At 48.8% G+C, this 17,506-nt stretch overlaps 1 protein-coding gene across 1 annotated transcript in view; it reads right to left on the reverse strand.

The window, feature by feature from the left end:
- Positions 1-17,506, reverse strand: part of LOC147886979 (uncharacterized) — an 874,612-nt gene that overhangs the window by 446,547 nt on the left and 410,559 nt on the right. The window contains exons 16-17 of the mRNA XM_087394085.1: positions 15,064-15,292; positions 14,686-14,910 (exon numbers count right to left, since the gene is read on the reverse strand). Of these exons, the coding sequence (XP_087250211.1) occupies positions 14,686-14,910; positions 15,064-15,292 (454 nt within the window). The remainder of the gene's footprint in view (positions 1-14,685; positions 14,911-15,063; positions 15,293-17,506) is intronic.

Consider the following 17,506-nt stretch of genomic DNA (forward strand, 5'->3'; position numbering starts at 1 on the left):
GTCAACAGATGTCGTCATGTGGTCAACGCCTGTCGACAGGTGGTCGTGTGATAAGGTAACACCTGCTGCTGAAGTGGAGAGGGGGACAGTAGGAGAGGGAGTGGGGGGGATGCGGGGAATAGAGGGAGGGGGGCGGGTTGTGAGGGTGACTATAGGAGGGGGGGCTGAGAAGGGTAGAGGGGCGGGGGGAACCTTGGAGGGGGAGGGGGAAGTGAAGATGAGGAGGGGGAGGGGTCTGGGGGGGGAGGGGGAGGGGGAGGATGAGGAGGGATAATGACGACATCAGGTCCCCCCTGCTGATCTGGCTCGCCAGGGCTCTCGATTGGGTCCTCCGTAGTCCTCATCGAACTAGCGACTGCAGCTTCCGCCATTACCGCGTCTGGAGCTCCTGGGGCTCGCTGCTGCTGCAAGGGTGGGTGCGGAGGCTAATCCTTCGAAGCTAGAGGATTGGCAGAGTGGGCCGTGGCCCCTGCCACCGGAGGAGGTGGCTCTTGCTGATCCTCCTTCGAGGCCTCTCGGTCAACCCTGTCCCTCTCTCTGCGATTGGCCCTCTGCCTGTGGCGTTTGTGGGCTTGCTTACTTTGTTTCTTTTTCTTTTTAACCTGTGTCTAGTCCCCTGCTGAGGGGATAACCCATGGGGTCTGAGACTCCTGCTGCTCCTGCCTGAGAGGGCGCTGAACTCAGGCCTGCTAACTCTGCCTACTCTGCAGAGGAGGGGGGGAGGGCGCACGGGAGAGGCCACGGGGGAAATCTCTGGCGAGGTGACCCATCTGTCTACACCGAAGACACTGGCTTGGTAACCAAGAGATCTCCACCCTTTGGCGAAGTGTGCCTCATTCTAGGGTCTCTAGAAGGATCAACTCTAGGAGGGACTCCGGGCTCTCCATCACTAGTCTGATCCTGGGAACTCCATCATCTTCTAGAACGGAGGTGGCTGTCTCTGGCAGGGACTCAAGCACTGTGCCAAATGCTCGACCAATGGAAGGGAGGATGGCTCAATACTCCTTGGGGAGCCCTGGGAAGCGGAGTGTAACCAAAAAAATGATGTGTCGTATCCATGTCCTCGACTGTGAACCCATGATACCAAGGAAAGAGGTAGACAAGGTGTGGGCCAAGAGTATGGGGCTCTGCTCCCCACAAGTGTCGAGGTGGTGTCGGGGGAGCTCAGCTGGATGAGGAAAATGCCTTGTCCATAGATGGTGACCTCTTGGATGTGGTCTCCCTCTAATGCCAAGCTCGCCTGGATCCACTCTCGCACCTGTCTCCATGTAGGTGTGAGGCTCACAATTCTACCCACAAGCGCCTTGTCCTGGAGGTACTGAACTGCCTAATGTACTTGTTGCTTGTTAGCTGGGGAAAGAAGAACCTTAACGGCTGTGGGATTCGAGGGTGCTGCCATAGACCCCCTCTGGCCAAACCAAGGGTCACCACCAAGGTTTTTCTTTCGCCTTCACAAGCACAAGTGCTCCCGCTGTAGGGAGGGAGAAGAAAACAGAGTGGATGTTACAGCTAGAGTTGCTTGGGAGACTCTCATTTGCCCCACTTCGGAAGGGGGTCTCAACATAATTGATCCACATGTGTAGTGTAGGGCCTTGCTCTGCAAGATGGTTGTGAGGGGACTTATTCCTGAAAAGGATATATGGAAGGACTTTTTTATTCCCAGCATACAGTCATATACACCATCTTCAGGAGGAGTCTATACGGATAGTACCAGATGGATCTTCACTTCAGCCCGTCTCAAATCTCCTTTCTCTCCTCTCATGGCAGCTATACTGAAAGCATGGGCCAACTTCAGGAAGAGGACTCCCTCTTCCTCTAGCAAAGAGATTGATAGGCAGCCACTCATGTGGAATGACAGCATTTTGGATGAGCATGGTAGACCACTATGCCTCCCATTACATGCAATGGTCCAGTTGGGAGAGGGGACCTACCTCCACTGTAGGTGCCTGAAGAGCTTTCAGAAAGCTTTCAGAGGATAGGAAAGCTCAAATGATTAGTCATCTCATGTGGAATGATATCCAGATTTGTAGTGTAGGGCCTTGCTCTACAAGATGGTTATGAGGGGACTTATGCCTAGAGAGGAGTTATGGAAGGAGTTTTTTATTCCTAGCATATAGTCATGTACACCATCTTCGGGAGGAGTCTAGATGGATAGTACCAGATGGATCTTCACTTCAGCCCATCTCAGATCTCCTTTCTCCCCTCCTGCTAGCCCCTCCCGCTAGCCCTCTCTCTCTCTCTCTCTCTCTCTCTCTCTCTCTCTCTCTCTCTCTCTCCCTCTCCCTCTCCCTCTCAGCCCGCCCCCTCCCCTCTCAGCCCGCTTCCCCCCCTCCTCTACCGCTACTACCCCCCCGCTACCCCCTCGCTACCTCTGCTACCCCCCCCGCTACCTCTGCTAACCCCCCCCGCTACCCCCTCCGCTACCCCTACTACCCCCCCCGCTACCCCCTCGCTAACCTCCTCAACTACCCCCCGCTACCCCCTCCGCTACCTACCCCCCTGCTACCCCCTCCGCTAACCCCCACGCTACCTCGCCACCCCCCGCTACCCTTCTCGCTAACCCCCCCGCTACCTCGCTACCCCCCGCTACCTCGCTAACCCCCCCGTTACCTCGCTACCCCCCCGCTACCTTGCTTACCCCCCCCCCCGCGACCCCTCTCGCTACCCTCTCCGCTACCCCTCTCTACCCCCCGCTACTCCCTCCGCTAACCCCCCCGCTACCCCTCTCTACCTTCGCTACCCCCTCCGCTAACCCCTCGCTACCCCCCCTTTCCCCCCCCCAGAAAAAAAAAAAAAAAAAGGGGGGGGAGGAAAAAAAAAAGCAGCTTCGACCTCCTACAGTCCCTTCTTTGCCCCCATAATGAAAGGAATAGGGGGATGAGGATAGGAGACTAGGTGGGAGACCCCTCGATCCAAATCTGCATATGCATGGAGATGGGGAAGGGGAACGGTGACAAGGCGAAAACACAAAAGCAACTCAATTTGGAGGACTTCAACAAACGCAGCAACCGAAGTGGTTTGACAGTGGACAGCACCGCGGCCCAGAAGAAAGGGGCCCACCCAAAGCCCATGCCGCTCACCACATCCTTGACCTCTACGGTTACCACCACTATCATCCGCCTCATCATCTACGCCACCTCTCTCCTCCCCCTCTCTTGCATCATCATCACAGGTCTCCTCTCCAGTAGCCTCACCACTGGCCCCATCAGCCACGGCTCCACAGTACTTTCCCCTCGTATCACCTCTACCTCTCAGTCAGCCACCCTTCATCACCTCGTCCGACCTCGCTACTCCTACATATCACTCCCCCACCCAGATCATACTGTCCCCACCCTCAGTACAACCTCGGCAGCCCACCTTCATTCCAACCCCTCTCGAGATCCACCTGGACCAGGACATCTTAGGCCCCGGCCAGATGCTTGGGACTCCCTATTGGCTGAGATACACAACATCCGGGTCCGTCCGGCAGAGCTGACACATTACACCAGGAGCAGGCCCAATACACCCAGGAGCAGGCCCGCATTATACACAAGCAGGGCACCCTTATTCAGGGACTCAAACACAACATCACACAGATTCGAGAGGATCTCGGGACCCTCAGAGCAGTGCCTGGAGGGACCCCAGTCACAGAGATGGAGGCACAGTTAGCCATGATACAATCGGCTATAGCAGAGACGACTAGATGGGTGGACGTGGCAAAACGGGAGCCTGCAAAGGTAACCGTTTCAGCCGCCATACAGGAGCAGCACCAGAGGGCTTCGAAGGCCCTCAACATCCGGATACGAGGGATCACGCGAGACAACACCAGCACCACTACGACGCCCATGGAGGAGGCGATTACCTTTGTGACCACCACCATGGGGGTCCCCGACCATGGCATAGAGGGAGCATGGCGTGTTGGGAGAGATCCCAACCGAGAGCAGCCCCTAGTCATTTGCTTTAGAGATTCACATGCTCGTCTAGTGACACTCCGACGCCATGCGCCGAGCCTCTCTACGAGAGCATCCCACCTTGTCCATGGACGAGGACTTGACACCATTACAGATTGAGGAGTGACGAGTTCTTCTGCAGCAATAGGATGTTGCCCGCAAGGAGGGGAAATGGGCCATGGTCCGAGATGGTAGGTTGTTGACCGGCACCCCCATCAGGGTTCCCACCCGTACCCCCTAGGGGGACGGGGCCTATGAGACTCAGGTTTTCGAGACCCTAGACTGCACCATTTCGAACTGTAATGGCACCTTATGGTCAGACGCAGGAAACTTCTCGGAGTCTTATACAGGACGAGACATAGTCTTTTACACGGAGACACACCAGAGCCCAAAGCGTCCACTACCGATAGTCAGTGGCTACACATGGGAGTCAGCCTTCAGGGATGAGACGAGGGATGCAGGAGGAGTCGGAGGATCATGCGGGGTTGCAGTATTGTACAGGTCTTCCCTCGCTGGAGCCATCTCCATTGAGAGGAAGGACGCACACTCCTGATTCATGTGGATCTGGATCCGATGCACAGACACCCGTGACCTTTTCATAGCAATATGCTACTTCCTGCCAGACACATCCCACTTTGCCAAAGTGGCACGAGAAGAGGGTGAGACATCTCCATATGCACCCTTACATCAGGATATCCCAGACCTTTCAGCCCACGGGGAAGTTCTCCTTGTTGGGGACTTAATGCCAGGACGAGTACGTGACAGGCACCACTCCTAGACTTCTGAGACGACTCTATCATGCTTCCATACATGGACCTAGACGGCGGAGCAGGTATGACTAGGACCTCATCGGACCGACACGGGCCTGTTACACCATATGGACACGCGCTCCTTGATTTGGGCAGGATGCATGATCTCATCATCTACAACGGGCTCGACCTATGGCCCTCCTCAGGTGGTTTTACTTGCTTCCCACACGGGGGGGGCACTAGTGTAGTAGATTACATCATGGGATCCCCTACCTTCACTTCATGTATGACCGACTTCACCGTAGCACCACTCCCTCCAAGAGCTGATCACACATACCTACTCTTCACTATCACCACCCCATGCTTAGCCACACCACACACACCACATAGGAAGCACGACACCTACCACGACATACACTTTGATCACAGCCTGTCACCGGCCTACTCTGGACACCTAAACAGACTCCTAACCTACATCGATCACATACCACTCATAGAGGACCGTGCTGCCCTGATTAGTCGCACACTCCACGAGGCTACCCTCGAAATCTTTTCCCACACCACACGGTCCACTAGACCACCACCTCTTGGTTCTGTACCTTGCAACAATTGGTATGATGCAGAGTGCAAGGCTTATCGCCGACAGCTCCGACTTGAAACCAGATGTCACCTCCCGAACACACCAGACACGGTACTTGCGTCTCGTACGTCGGAAGAAGCAGGCTTTTCTTCGTCAAAATGAGGAGGAGCTGCTGCACATCTTGTACAGCAACAACTCTAAGGATTTTTGGCGGAGATTCCTTGAGCGTAGGTCCCCATCACCCCTCACCGACACGAGAGTCTGGCACATGTATGCACACCATCTATATGATGTCCCACACCAGCCCACTCCAGACCTCATACACACACCTCGTCCCACCACTTGCACGTTGTTCACCATAGGGGGAGTCAAGGACGCGACATTGAAACCGCACAATGGCTGAGCTAAGGATCACGAGGGGCTATGCACTGAGTTTATCGCATATGGGATCAACACGTTAGCCCCGATCCTAGCAAAGCTATTCAATGACAATGTTTGCCTTGGCTTCCCCCGCACTTGGACACTCAACACCATCTTCCCCATCCACAAGGCAAGGGATCCCATGGACCCGAGTAACTATAGGACTATCATGATTGGACATGTGATGTCCAAGATCTATGCAGTTGTATTGGATGCATCGGTCAGCCTGTTCGCTGAGATGAGAGGGCTCAGAGTAGAGGGTCAGGCCGAGACCATGGGACTATGGATCACATACTCACACTCAGGAGTGTCATTGAGGCGGCCAGATCACGGAAGGAGAGGGTATACTGTTGCTTTCAGGCGAGACCATGGGACTATGGATCACATACTCACACTCAGGAGTGTCATTGAGGCGGCCAGATCACGGAAGGAGAGGGTATACTGTTGCTTTGTGGATTTCTACAAAGCCTTTGACACAGTACCTCGAGCTCGTCTTATCACACACCTACAGACACTAGGATTTGATCAGGAGATCATCTGGGCAGTCATGGCACTGTATGAGAGAGTCTCAGGCCGAGTTCGTACAGGCGCAGGTTGGACAGATGAGATCCTGAGTACCATAGGGGTCAAACAGGGTTGTCCCTTATCACCGACCCTGTTTGGCCTCTACATCGATGAGCTTGAGACTTTCATGGGGATGTTCGGAGGGACCGGTTGCTCACTTGCTGGGATCATCATCAGGATTCTTCTTTATGCAGATGATGTGGCACTCTTGTTGTCCACACCTGAGGGGCTCCAGCGACACCTGGATGCACACTGCAGGCTTTTTGTTTATCCCATGATTTGGAGGTCAACCTTGGCAAGACCAAGGTCATGATCTTTAACACCTCTCGAGCAAACATGCAACGGAAACAGTTTACTTTTACTTTGGGTGGGTCACCAGTTGAGATCGTATCCTCATACACTTACTTGGGGGTCATCTTCTCCGGCCCGATCTTCACGATGAGACCAGCGATGCAAGCCAGACTGAGCAGGGGATACGCCTCACTGGCTCGGCTAGAGAGACAATGCTTTCACTCCCACTTCCAGGACCCTCAAACCAAGGCTCTTCTCTTTGACTCCTTGGTTCGACCAGCCGGTATGTATGGCAACCCTTGTTGGGGGCCTGACATGTCAGAGATAGAGTGGACATGGGTGGAGCGCTTGCAGATCCTCATGCTCTCACGGATGATCCGGGGGAAACCGTCTGTACCACATCACATCATTCAGGCTGAGTTTAGTGCCTCTCCACTCCAGCTAGACGCAGCCTTTCAGACCATCACATATCTACACCGGGTTAGATCATATGGGGACTGCACATCAGGGAGACAGAGGTTGCCATGGTTGGCTCTCGATTCCTCCATGAGGTTGGGAGCAGAGGGAGACGAGCGATGCTGGTATGCACGGACTCACACATGGTTTGTGAGACTAGGGTTCCACATCGATAGGATACCTCCTTTTCAGTACAGTTTAGATGCCCCTCCGGTACTCCCACCCACCATCCCGATTGGGCCACATACCAACCAGGTCATTCGAGAGGATCTCCTGCAACTACACATCTTTAGGACCTGGTTGGAGCCGAGGGAGCTTCCAGTGAAGTTGAGTTTCTACAGAGATTACTGTCTTCGCATTTCGGAGGAGGGATTCATCACACCACTGGGTTACACTGAGCTTCATATGCCTCACTCACTATGGATCTCCATCGGACAGTTTCGGGTATCATCACACCGCCTCCGCATAGAGAGCGGCAGAGCAGAGGGGATTCCTAGGGAGCATTGCTTATGCATATTGTGCAACTGTCAGGAGGTTGAGGCGGAGGAGCATTTTATTTTCAGGTGCCCAGTGTACTACGAGATCCAAGGTCGCTACCACTGCCTCTTCAAAGACGGCTCTGGGCTCCTTTCCAGATTCCTCGCCTACCCAGATCAGAGATGCCTCGTGGCCTTCATTCACGAGGGAATCCGACATAGAGAGTACTTACTCAGGCGACGGGGCTTGGCCACATCATCAGACACCTCTCAGAGCAGGATCACAGAGTTCTTCCCATCGAGTGACATTGATCGTCCAGTCTCTAGCCGTCGACGTGACAGAGACCCTGACTTGACGATCGCAGCACGACACACGAGACATCGAGGGGACACACAGATCACTCTGGGGGACCTCCCGTCATTGTTTAGACCCGGGATACGTCCCATGGGAGTCACGGTGGCTCTGGTCTTGCATCGAGCCTTGTTTAGGAGACCGAGACGCACGGCACCCCTTGACGGGCACCAGCATCCCATCACCGGCTATGCACCAGCCAGGGGGACATGGCATACGGAGGATTCCGCTCCGCTCCAGTCCTTTTCTTTTCATTTTTACATCCAGATGTATTTGATTATGTATGATCAAACTTAGGATTCAGCACGGGTGATGATGCTCGTTTCAGTAGCTCCACCCTTACTGTGATTTGTATCATGTTTTCTTTCAGTCTCATAGACCCATCGGTCTTCCGAAGACTCTAATAAAATTTCTTTCTTTCTTCTTTCTCATGGTGGCAGCTATACTGAAAGCATGGGCCAGCTTCAGGAATACTCTTCGGAGGGTTCCCTCTTCCTCTAGCAAAGAGATTGATAGGAAGCCACTCATGTGGAATGACAACATTTTGGATGAGCATGGTAGACCACTGTGCCTCCCATTACATGCAATGGTCCAGCTGGGAGAGGAGACCTGCCTCCACTGTGGGTGCTTGGAAAGATTTCAAAAAGCTTTCAGAGGATAGGAAAGCTCAAATGATTAGTCATCTCAGAGGCAGTGCGGGCAGAATTCAGCAAATTGATGCAGCCTACCAATGGATTGGATGGAGACAAATGACATGCTTATCACTTGCTCCACTTTGATGGGTGCATTGCCTAGCACAGGCATTCCACTTCAGGTTATCTCAGTTCGAGATGCAAAGCAGCATGCCTTAGTTCTTAATGTGCTTTTGGGAGGCAGGCTGTCCAAATCTTCAGATCATATCTTGCTAGAGAGAGCATTTCAGCTGGTCAGGATTGTAGGCTATGCGGAGATTGGTTCCAACTTTGAGTGGTACCTGGATCTTGACCCGCTTCTCATTTTTATGGGATCTTGGAGATTATGACTTTATGGAGGTGTACCAATAAAATTCCTTTAGTGGGATCCAGGAGAGTGGGAGTGGATTGACGAAGGGCACCGAGCAAGAAGCCTCCCCTTCTTTCATTACACGGTTCGTAATGCCAGAAGATTTCAGCTCAGTTGTAGATATTGGAGGCCCTCCAAAGCTCTTTATTGGGATGCATTTCGTATTTCTGCTGATTTGCAAAAAAGTTTTTGGAGGAGACTCTGGAAATCCCATAGGAATAGAAAAATCACTCTCTCTTTTTGGCTATATTTTCATGGTGAGATTCCAGTGAACCAGTGGAGATCCAGGCTCGGCGGGGCTGATCCTACTTGCCCCCGTTGCCATGCTGTTGTGGAGACTCAACATTGTTAATGGGATTGCAGATAGGCACGGGCTATATGGAAGGGGGTTACCATGATTTTTAGTTCTTTTGCACATTCCCCCTTCTTCATGACCCAGGGCTCAGTTGCTTGACTTTCCCTTTCGAGGCCTCAAGTCTTCTTTGAGAGGCATGACTCATCATGAGCTATAGCTATCGGACAACACCTGAGTGAGCCATGCTCTCTGGACGATGGTACTGCCTCACCCTTCGGGGCTGTGCATGCCTTAGTGGACTCTTCTTGGGAGATACTAGTGAGTATTTCAACGTGGCATATATGGAGAGCTAGGTGCACAGAGTGAAACCGGCCTTCGATAAACAAAAGGGCAGTGATCTTCTTCTACTCAATCATAAAATAAACTTCATAAATGGCCACAATGCAAGCTTCAGTCACTTCAATCACTTAGCACAACTTAGAAACAAATTTCAACAACAACAAAGGTGAGGCTTGAATACCCCTGCTCAATGAAAATAGTACACAATGTACCCACTAGACCCAAATGCCTTTGCGCCTCTTACGGTATTTATTCAATGCTTCTGAGTGGAAATGCTTTACAATAGGGGTTCAACCTTGCACTGTTCCTCTCTACAAATCCTCTACCTATCTTCAAGGCATCTAATCTAAGTGCACCACTAAATTTCCCACTGGCAAGGCATACTCAGGCATCTACTTTTGATTTGACCCAACTGAGAGGCATTCAGGCATCCAAACCGCTGGCAAACTGAGCTCAAGCAGCCTCAAGGCTATCACATGAATCCACACTGTCCTTGGGCCTACCACGAGAATACCCTTGCCTCTAGGTGCTTGCTAGAACCTATAGGAGTCCTGAAAAGACTGCAAACAACACGCATGCACTGCAAAAAGCTACAAAGCAAGAATGAACAAAGAAAAACAAAGCCTGGAACCAATTCCCACTGTTTGTGGCAGAGTGGTGAGCTTCTTCCTCGTACCCAAGCTCCCCACAGGGGCTTCCAGTTATTGGGAGATGAGAAAAATGAAGAAAGAGAGTGGAGAGAATGCAAGAAAGAGCTGTAGAGGTCAAACGGTGGTAACCAGATCTGCCCCAAAGCCTCGATCCTGGGATCTGATGCCTCGATCTCCGTTGCAAAAAAAAAAACTTATCAAAATGGCAATATCTTAAGGAGCTGGAAGAAATCAAAGAATAAATTGAGGAAAGAACAAGGGAGGATGGACTTTCATCCTTTGAAGCCCAAATCAGAAGTGGTCTCTAGTGCACAGAATGCAAGGGTTTTAGCCATGGTCACTACGAGTGTCCCTCTAAGCATGAGGTACCTACTTTTACCTCATTTTGTACACTTTGTGAAATCCATGGACATGACGACTCTGAGTGTAGGTACCTCAAGGGGTTAAGGAAGCTTCTACTAGAGTATTCTCATGGGAAACCCCTAGTTGCTGCAATCAACAGAACCGCACCGATAGCTTCTAGCCCGGCACCCTTTCCTCTTGCTCTTGGAAAAGCATCTGAGCCGCTTACCCCTCCTATTATTCCTCCTCCATTACTTCCTAATCCCCCTTTGCCTCAAGCTTCTGCACCCACTACGGTTGGGCATATTTCTATCCTCTGGCCATACTATGCACAGCACCCAACCACCTATGCCAAGAGGTGGATATTGGTCCCTTTATAAACACGGTCAATAGGTTTGTTTTCGAGGAGGACGGGGATGTGTAGGCAGAGGTACCAACCTTCATAGACCCATGATGTGTTATAGATGTGGAGAGTACGACCACTACCGAGATGACTATACACAACCGATCGGGGGACCCTCTTGTACATAGTGCAACACAAACGACCACTACACCAAAGATTGTCCCAATGGCAGAGTGGAACCGATATCTCAAGTCAATATGGTTGATGTAGTAGTGGCGGGGGAGGGCATGATTGGTGTAGTATTGGGACTTGTGACAAGGTCACATGAATAGGTCATGTCAAGTCGAGGACAATGATGGTACAATAGCAGATGCCGATGATAGTGTTGAGGACAATGATGGTACTACAGCAGACACCGATGGTACTATAGAGGACAATGATGGCACTGTAGAGCACACCAATGTTATGGAGGACGTTGATGGTACTACAGAGGACATTAGTAGTAGTGCAAAGGACATTGATGGTACTTTAGAAGACGCTAACATAGATTGGTCTATTCTTGAGAGGACCACCCCCATGATCTTGATGTCTTCGAGAGACAAGTAGTGCACACCCAATATGGAGATGAGGAATGGCTGACTGTACTCTGCTTGACCTTTATTTATCCGAGGCATACCATCCCCTAACACAGATTGGTCTATTCTTGAGAGGACCACCCCCATGATCTTGATGTCTTCAAGAGACAAGTAGTGCACACCCAATATGGAGATGAGGAATGGCTGACTGTACTCTGCTTGACCTTTATTTATCCAAGGCATACCATCCCCCCATTGAAGAACTTCCAAGAACCACTTATGAGGTGGAAGGCTTACCGTATAGGGGAATGCTCAAACAAGAACCGTGGCATAAAAAGAACATAACAAATGCTGCCTCTACATCTCAACCAGGTGCAAGAGAACACACCAATAGCTTTTCCACCATCTTGGTTGCGAGACGTGGAGGGGGACTTTCCCCTTGAGGATACTCCCGCACATGAAGGATTGGGAACAGGTGAGACAAGTAACCCCACATCCCCAAGCATGCCCGAGATTGATCAATGATGGAATTGATGGTACCTCATCGTAGCGACTGAGGACCAACCTCGGCATTTGAAGGTAGCTAGTTGGGAGTGGGAACATGATTATCTTCTAGCAGTAGTAACTGATTTTTTCTAAGAATATGTGGATGTCTTTGCCTAGTGGTACAAGGATTGAATGGAGTGCCAGCTGAGTTCATGGAGTACTACATTGACTTATACCCTGACACAAACCTAGTTATTAGAGGTCCATACCGCATGAATCCAAACATGGAAAGCTAGTCTAAGCTAATATACAAAAATGGAGCAAGCTGTGTTGATCTACCCCATAGATTACTCCGATTGGGTCAGCGGAATTGTCATTATATCCAAAAGAGAGACTGGCCGACTCCGGGTATGTGTTGACTATAGTAGTTTTAATGCTGCCACCGACGCGATAGGTTCCCCTTCCCTTCACCGACAGAGTGTTGGAGACTGTGGCTGGCATGCTCTATACTCGTTCATGGATGGATATAGCAAGTTCGAGTCATAGAGCAGGATCAAAGTCGAAGACCACATTTGTCACTCAATAGGGGACGTACGCCTACAACATGATGCCCTTTGGGTTGTGTAATGCACTGGCAACATTTCAACGACTTGCCACCAAACTCTTCCAGGAGAATATCGGCAAGTTTCTTGATATTTTTTTAGATAGCTTCTCTGTTTTGATGGTAAAGCCGCAACCCATCTTGATCTGTCCATACAAAATGATCATCTACAAAAGTTAAGATGGGTTTTTGATAATAAGTACAGAGAAGCCCCGCTTGTTTTTGAATCCTGACAAGTGCTTCTTTCTTGCACTCAGGGGTGCTCTCCTTGTTGATAATGTTTCTGCTAAAGGGATGACTACTAATCCACGTAAGGTAGAGGTGATAATCTCCTTGCTTATTCCTCATACAACCAAAGAGGTGAAGTTTTTTAAAGGGCATGTGGGATATTAGAGGAGGTTCATACATTTCATTGCGGACATCGCTGTGGTACTGATAGAACTACTCAACTAGGACTGATCTTTTGTTTGGTCCACACCTCAACAACTACTAGCATTCGATAATCTCAAGGACCGCTTGGTTAAAGCCCCAATTCTCAGACAACCACATTGGGATATCGTTTTTCATGTTTAGGTCGACGCTAGTGGTGGATGGGCCATTGGCGCTATACTGACTCAGCAAGCAAGCAACACAAGATTGATTTGCCCATCTATTTTGCCAGCCGACAACTTAATGGAGCAGAACGTAATTATAGTACCACAGAAAGGGAGGGTCTAGGCATGGTTTATGCTATGACCAAGTACCGCTACTATGTCTTGGGAAACAAGTTTATAGTCATCATTGATCATCAAGCTCTCAAATACTTACTGAATAAACCTACTCTTGGGGTAGATTGAGCAGATGAATTCTTCTTTTTCAAGAATTTGAATTTGACATTGTGGTAAGGGCTGGCCAAATGCATCAACCTGTAGACTACTTGTCCAGGCTAAGTTTTGGGGAAGCAGCCCATTGCTGGTATTAAGGATAAATTGCCACGTGTGGGCCTTTTTGGAGTGACATCACTACAAGATGAATGCTTGTTTGTTGTAGACTGCTTTCCACCATGGTATGCCAACATAGTACATTTGTTGTCCACAGGTGGATTCCCTCCAGGTTTGACCCCAACAGAGAAATGGAAGAGAATCATTCAGGTCGCTCCCTTCAAGTTGATTGCAATTCAATTGTACAAATTGGGAAAGGACCACATCTTGAGATGGTGTGTGCTTCCCCATGAGGCACAGTCTATTCTTGAGGAGGCACACACTGGCATCGGAGGAGGTCATATGGCTCCAGATGCTACTGATCAGAAGATCTTGCGCGCTGGGTCCTTGTGGCCCAAGTTGTTTCAAGATTCTGACACTCATGTGCGAAGATGTGACTCATGTCAACAAGCAGGCCCCAAGCCTACAAGGCAGGAGTATCTTCCCCTTAAACCATTCCCTCCTATGCCCCTCTTCTATCATTGGGGTTTGGATTTTGTTGGGACCGTCTCTCCTACAACACGAAGGGGAAACATGTATGCTCTACTAGCCACTGACTATGGTACCAAATGGGTCAAGGCTAAGGCAATGAAAACATGCACAATAGCTCATCAATATAGAGCCCCAAAAGGGTGCGGGATAGTGGGAACCTCCACTTCACACCAATCGCGCTTTAAACTCAAAGATATATTACTGTCCTCGATAGGCCTCACGGACCTTTGAGACAAAAAATCCATCCAAAGTCAATCCAACTACAATCCCAAGGGAGTGCACGAGGCAGGTCCTGTGGAGTACATAAAGCAGCTCCAACATTATAGCATAACATAATCATGTTCTAGTCCTATCATAAGATGACTGTCTTTACCAAGGTGTGGCAAGAAACAATGAGGGAAGGGAACTACTAAGGAGAGGAGGGGTTTCACTTTGTGACAATCCCACTCAGCACCAGACCAGTTGAAGGAGATTCAGGATGGCTCAAATAACTGCTTAAACAATGTACTCTGTTATTCCTACATGAGGTAGACAATGGTAATCTCTTGGGTTTCAAATGCAGACCTATGAAAGATTGACTTTTGCTTGGAAAAAACGAAGCACAACCTGAAAAGAAAGCATAATAGTCAATGGGAAAGAGTGGCGACATATGGGACCTGCAGAGAGCACATCAGAGGGCATAAATTTTGATTGGCACAAGACTTGTGAGAGGAAAATGAAAGCTTGAAATTTAAAATAAGCTTGCCTTATTCACAATAGCCTGAAGCTGATGATTGCATTTTTGCTGATATGCTTGAAGAGTGCCTTTTTGTATGCTGTCAGCAACCTCTGTGGTCCAGTATATTTGTGAGCCACAAAGAACCACTTGTCCTGGCCAAGATAATACCCAATCAACCCTTTCTTGTCTTGCGTATGCCTCATATGCATGCAATGTTACAGCTTTCAAGCTCTCTCTCATTGCACCTTCAACCTATAGATATTTTGATGAGTTTAACTTTCAAAGCAGAAACAAGTACCAAATGTGCCAACATTTATTTTTAAAAAGAGGTACAATAACAGATGAATTTATTTGAGCACTTGTTTGGATCTTTCTACAAGAATAGAAATGTATTAGAAGACAAACCTGACTGAGCCACTTCTCCACTGCACCTTGAGCATCTTTAGGATTGAAACGTTTTACAAAATCTACTTTTTCTCCTTCTTCACTAATCATAGCACTGATGTCAAGGTCAGATTGGAACTCAAGCCGATGAATCCCTTCAAATATCTTTTTACAAAATGGCTGAACCCTGAGTGGATCTTTTGTTTCAGATAATATTTCTAAAAGCTCATCATTTGAGAGGAAGTAGAACCTGCAAGTTTATACAAACAATTGGTACTGAAGCTTGGCAGAAATGTTAAAATTTTATAGTTCAATAGCCTATATTGGACCAATAGTGTAAGGCTAAAAAAGAGTATGCTAAAAGATTCCAGCCAAGAAGTTAACTGCGTTCCGGTTTGTGGTAAGAAGGGAAGCATAAAAATCAGAAGCAATATCTGCATGACTATATGAGGAATCCGACTAAAGAACCCCATCGGAGTCAATCAACTAAGAAACACTTTCTCTACCCTATTATGGGAGTAGAGAAAGAAGTGTATTGACTCTCCCTCCCATCTAAATCCAAAAGGACTCTTGTGCATGCAAGGAACACTCACCCCTCTACTTCAAAAGTGTGTGCTGATGAGTCCTTTCTGCATAGCAAGGTGGTCCTGAACCCAAGCACCTGCAGGCCACCTTTGCTCTTGCATTTGTAGGGCTGCTAGATGCTGATGTATACTGATCTCTCATGTCAAAATATCATGTCTCGTGGTACTAGCTATGGAGTGATAAAATCATCGATCTCTTGTCTCAAAACCACATGCTCTTGGTACTAGCTATGGAGTGATAAAATCATCGATCTCTTGTCTTAAAACCACATGCTCTTGGTACTAGCTGTGGAGTGATAACATCACTAATACTATAGACACATACAATGATATGGTGGTGTAGGATACATTAGACTTAGTCTATTTTGGTGTGTAGAACTTGGGTACTATATATACCAAGTACTTGTACTTCATTTTCATTCAGCATTCTATTGGAGTTTCTGTGTGACCACTTCTTGTTCAATTGTGTTCACAACCTTTCTGCATTTGCTCCTTCATGTGGTATCAGAGCCACACTCAGTAGCTCCTGGTTCATGTCTTGCTTCCTATCACCAAGCAAGTTCTCCGGTGTCAATGTGTTGCTTCTACTTCCATCCTACTCTGGTATTGACCCTTTAGCTCCAGCTTGCATTATCTGTCAAGAAATCCGTACAGCTGCCGTACGTTCATCCGCACACCTCGCACCTTTCCGTCCGTACAACGCAGCAAGAGAGATGACAGAACAAATGGTGGTCATCTTGGCCATTGGAGCAAATGTCTCCTCATAATCTATCCCCTCCTCTTGTGCATACCCCTTGGCAACCAAACGGGCTTTGTATTTCTCAACTGTGCCATCTGAATGGTATTTCACCTTATAAATCCATTTCGTGTCAACACATTTTTCCCAATGGGCGCATCAACCAAGTCCCATGTGGCATTCTTCTCAATGGATTTAATCTCAGCTTCCATAGCTTTCTACCATGCCGGATTATGCTGAGCATCCTTGAAGCTCTGAGGCTCATTTTCAGCTTCCATCACTGAGGTCATCAAAGCAAAATTGACCTTTTTCTGATTTTTCTGAGTGCTGGCCCTCGTTTTCCCCAAAGTAGGCTGATCCTTAGCATCTTGAATGGTCAACCTTGCCCAACATGGAATAGATTTCTCTGCTGTACTACTTGGGGCTGCATCAACATCTTTAGTGGCCTCACGATGTTGATAATGCCTCCAAACATGAGGCTGTCTATTCTCATTAATTGGCTGCAAATTTGAAACATTTGAGGGAGAGCCATCCTCAACATGTGGATTTGAGGGAGAGGCATACTCAACATGTGGCAACCGATTTGAATTATGAGAAGTAGAAGGGAAAGCATCAAGAGACTCCGTCTCATCATCCTCAAACTGGATGATGTCCACAGGGGTGTCATCGTATGGTGGCAAGTCTGCACTAGCGGGCTGCATGCACTCATTCTGAGCAAAGAGAATATCTCTGCTGATTATTACCTTCCTGGTAGCGTGATTATAAACCCTAAATCCCCTGCTTTTGAGTGCTATACCCCACGAAAATGCATTTGACACTCTTGTCATTAAGCTTTATCCGATGTGCATCTAGAACCAAAGCATATGCCACTGAGCCAAAAACTCCGAAATGACTAACCTTTGGCTTAAAGCCATACAAAGCCTCAAATGGAGTCACATTAACCAAAGCTTTGGTAGGGCATCTGTTCTGAATATAAGTGGCTGTCACAATTGCTTCTCTCCAAAAAGCCTTTGAGACTCTCTTGAATTTCAGCATGCATCTCGTCATTTCCATGAGAGTACGATTCTTCCTCTTAGGAAGTGGATTCTGTTGTGGTGTGTAAGGGCATGTCAAGTGATGTTTAATCCCATGCTACTTCAAAAAT

This window comes from Dipteris shenzhenensis, chromosome 23, assembly GCF_047967505.1.
Source record: "Dipteris shenzhenensis isolate YYH24624 ecotype China chromosome 23, Dip_SZ_1.0, whole genome shotgun sequence".
In the NCBI taxonomy this organism is placed as follows: domain Eukaryota; kingdom Viridiplantae; phylum Streptophyta; class Polypodiopsida; order Gleicheniales; family Dipteridaceae; genus Dipteris; species Dipteris shenzhenensis.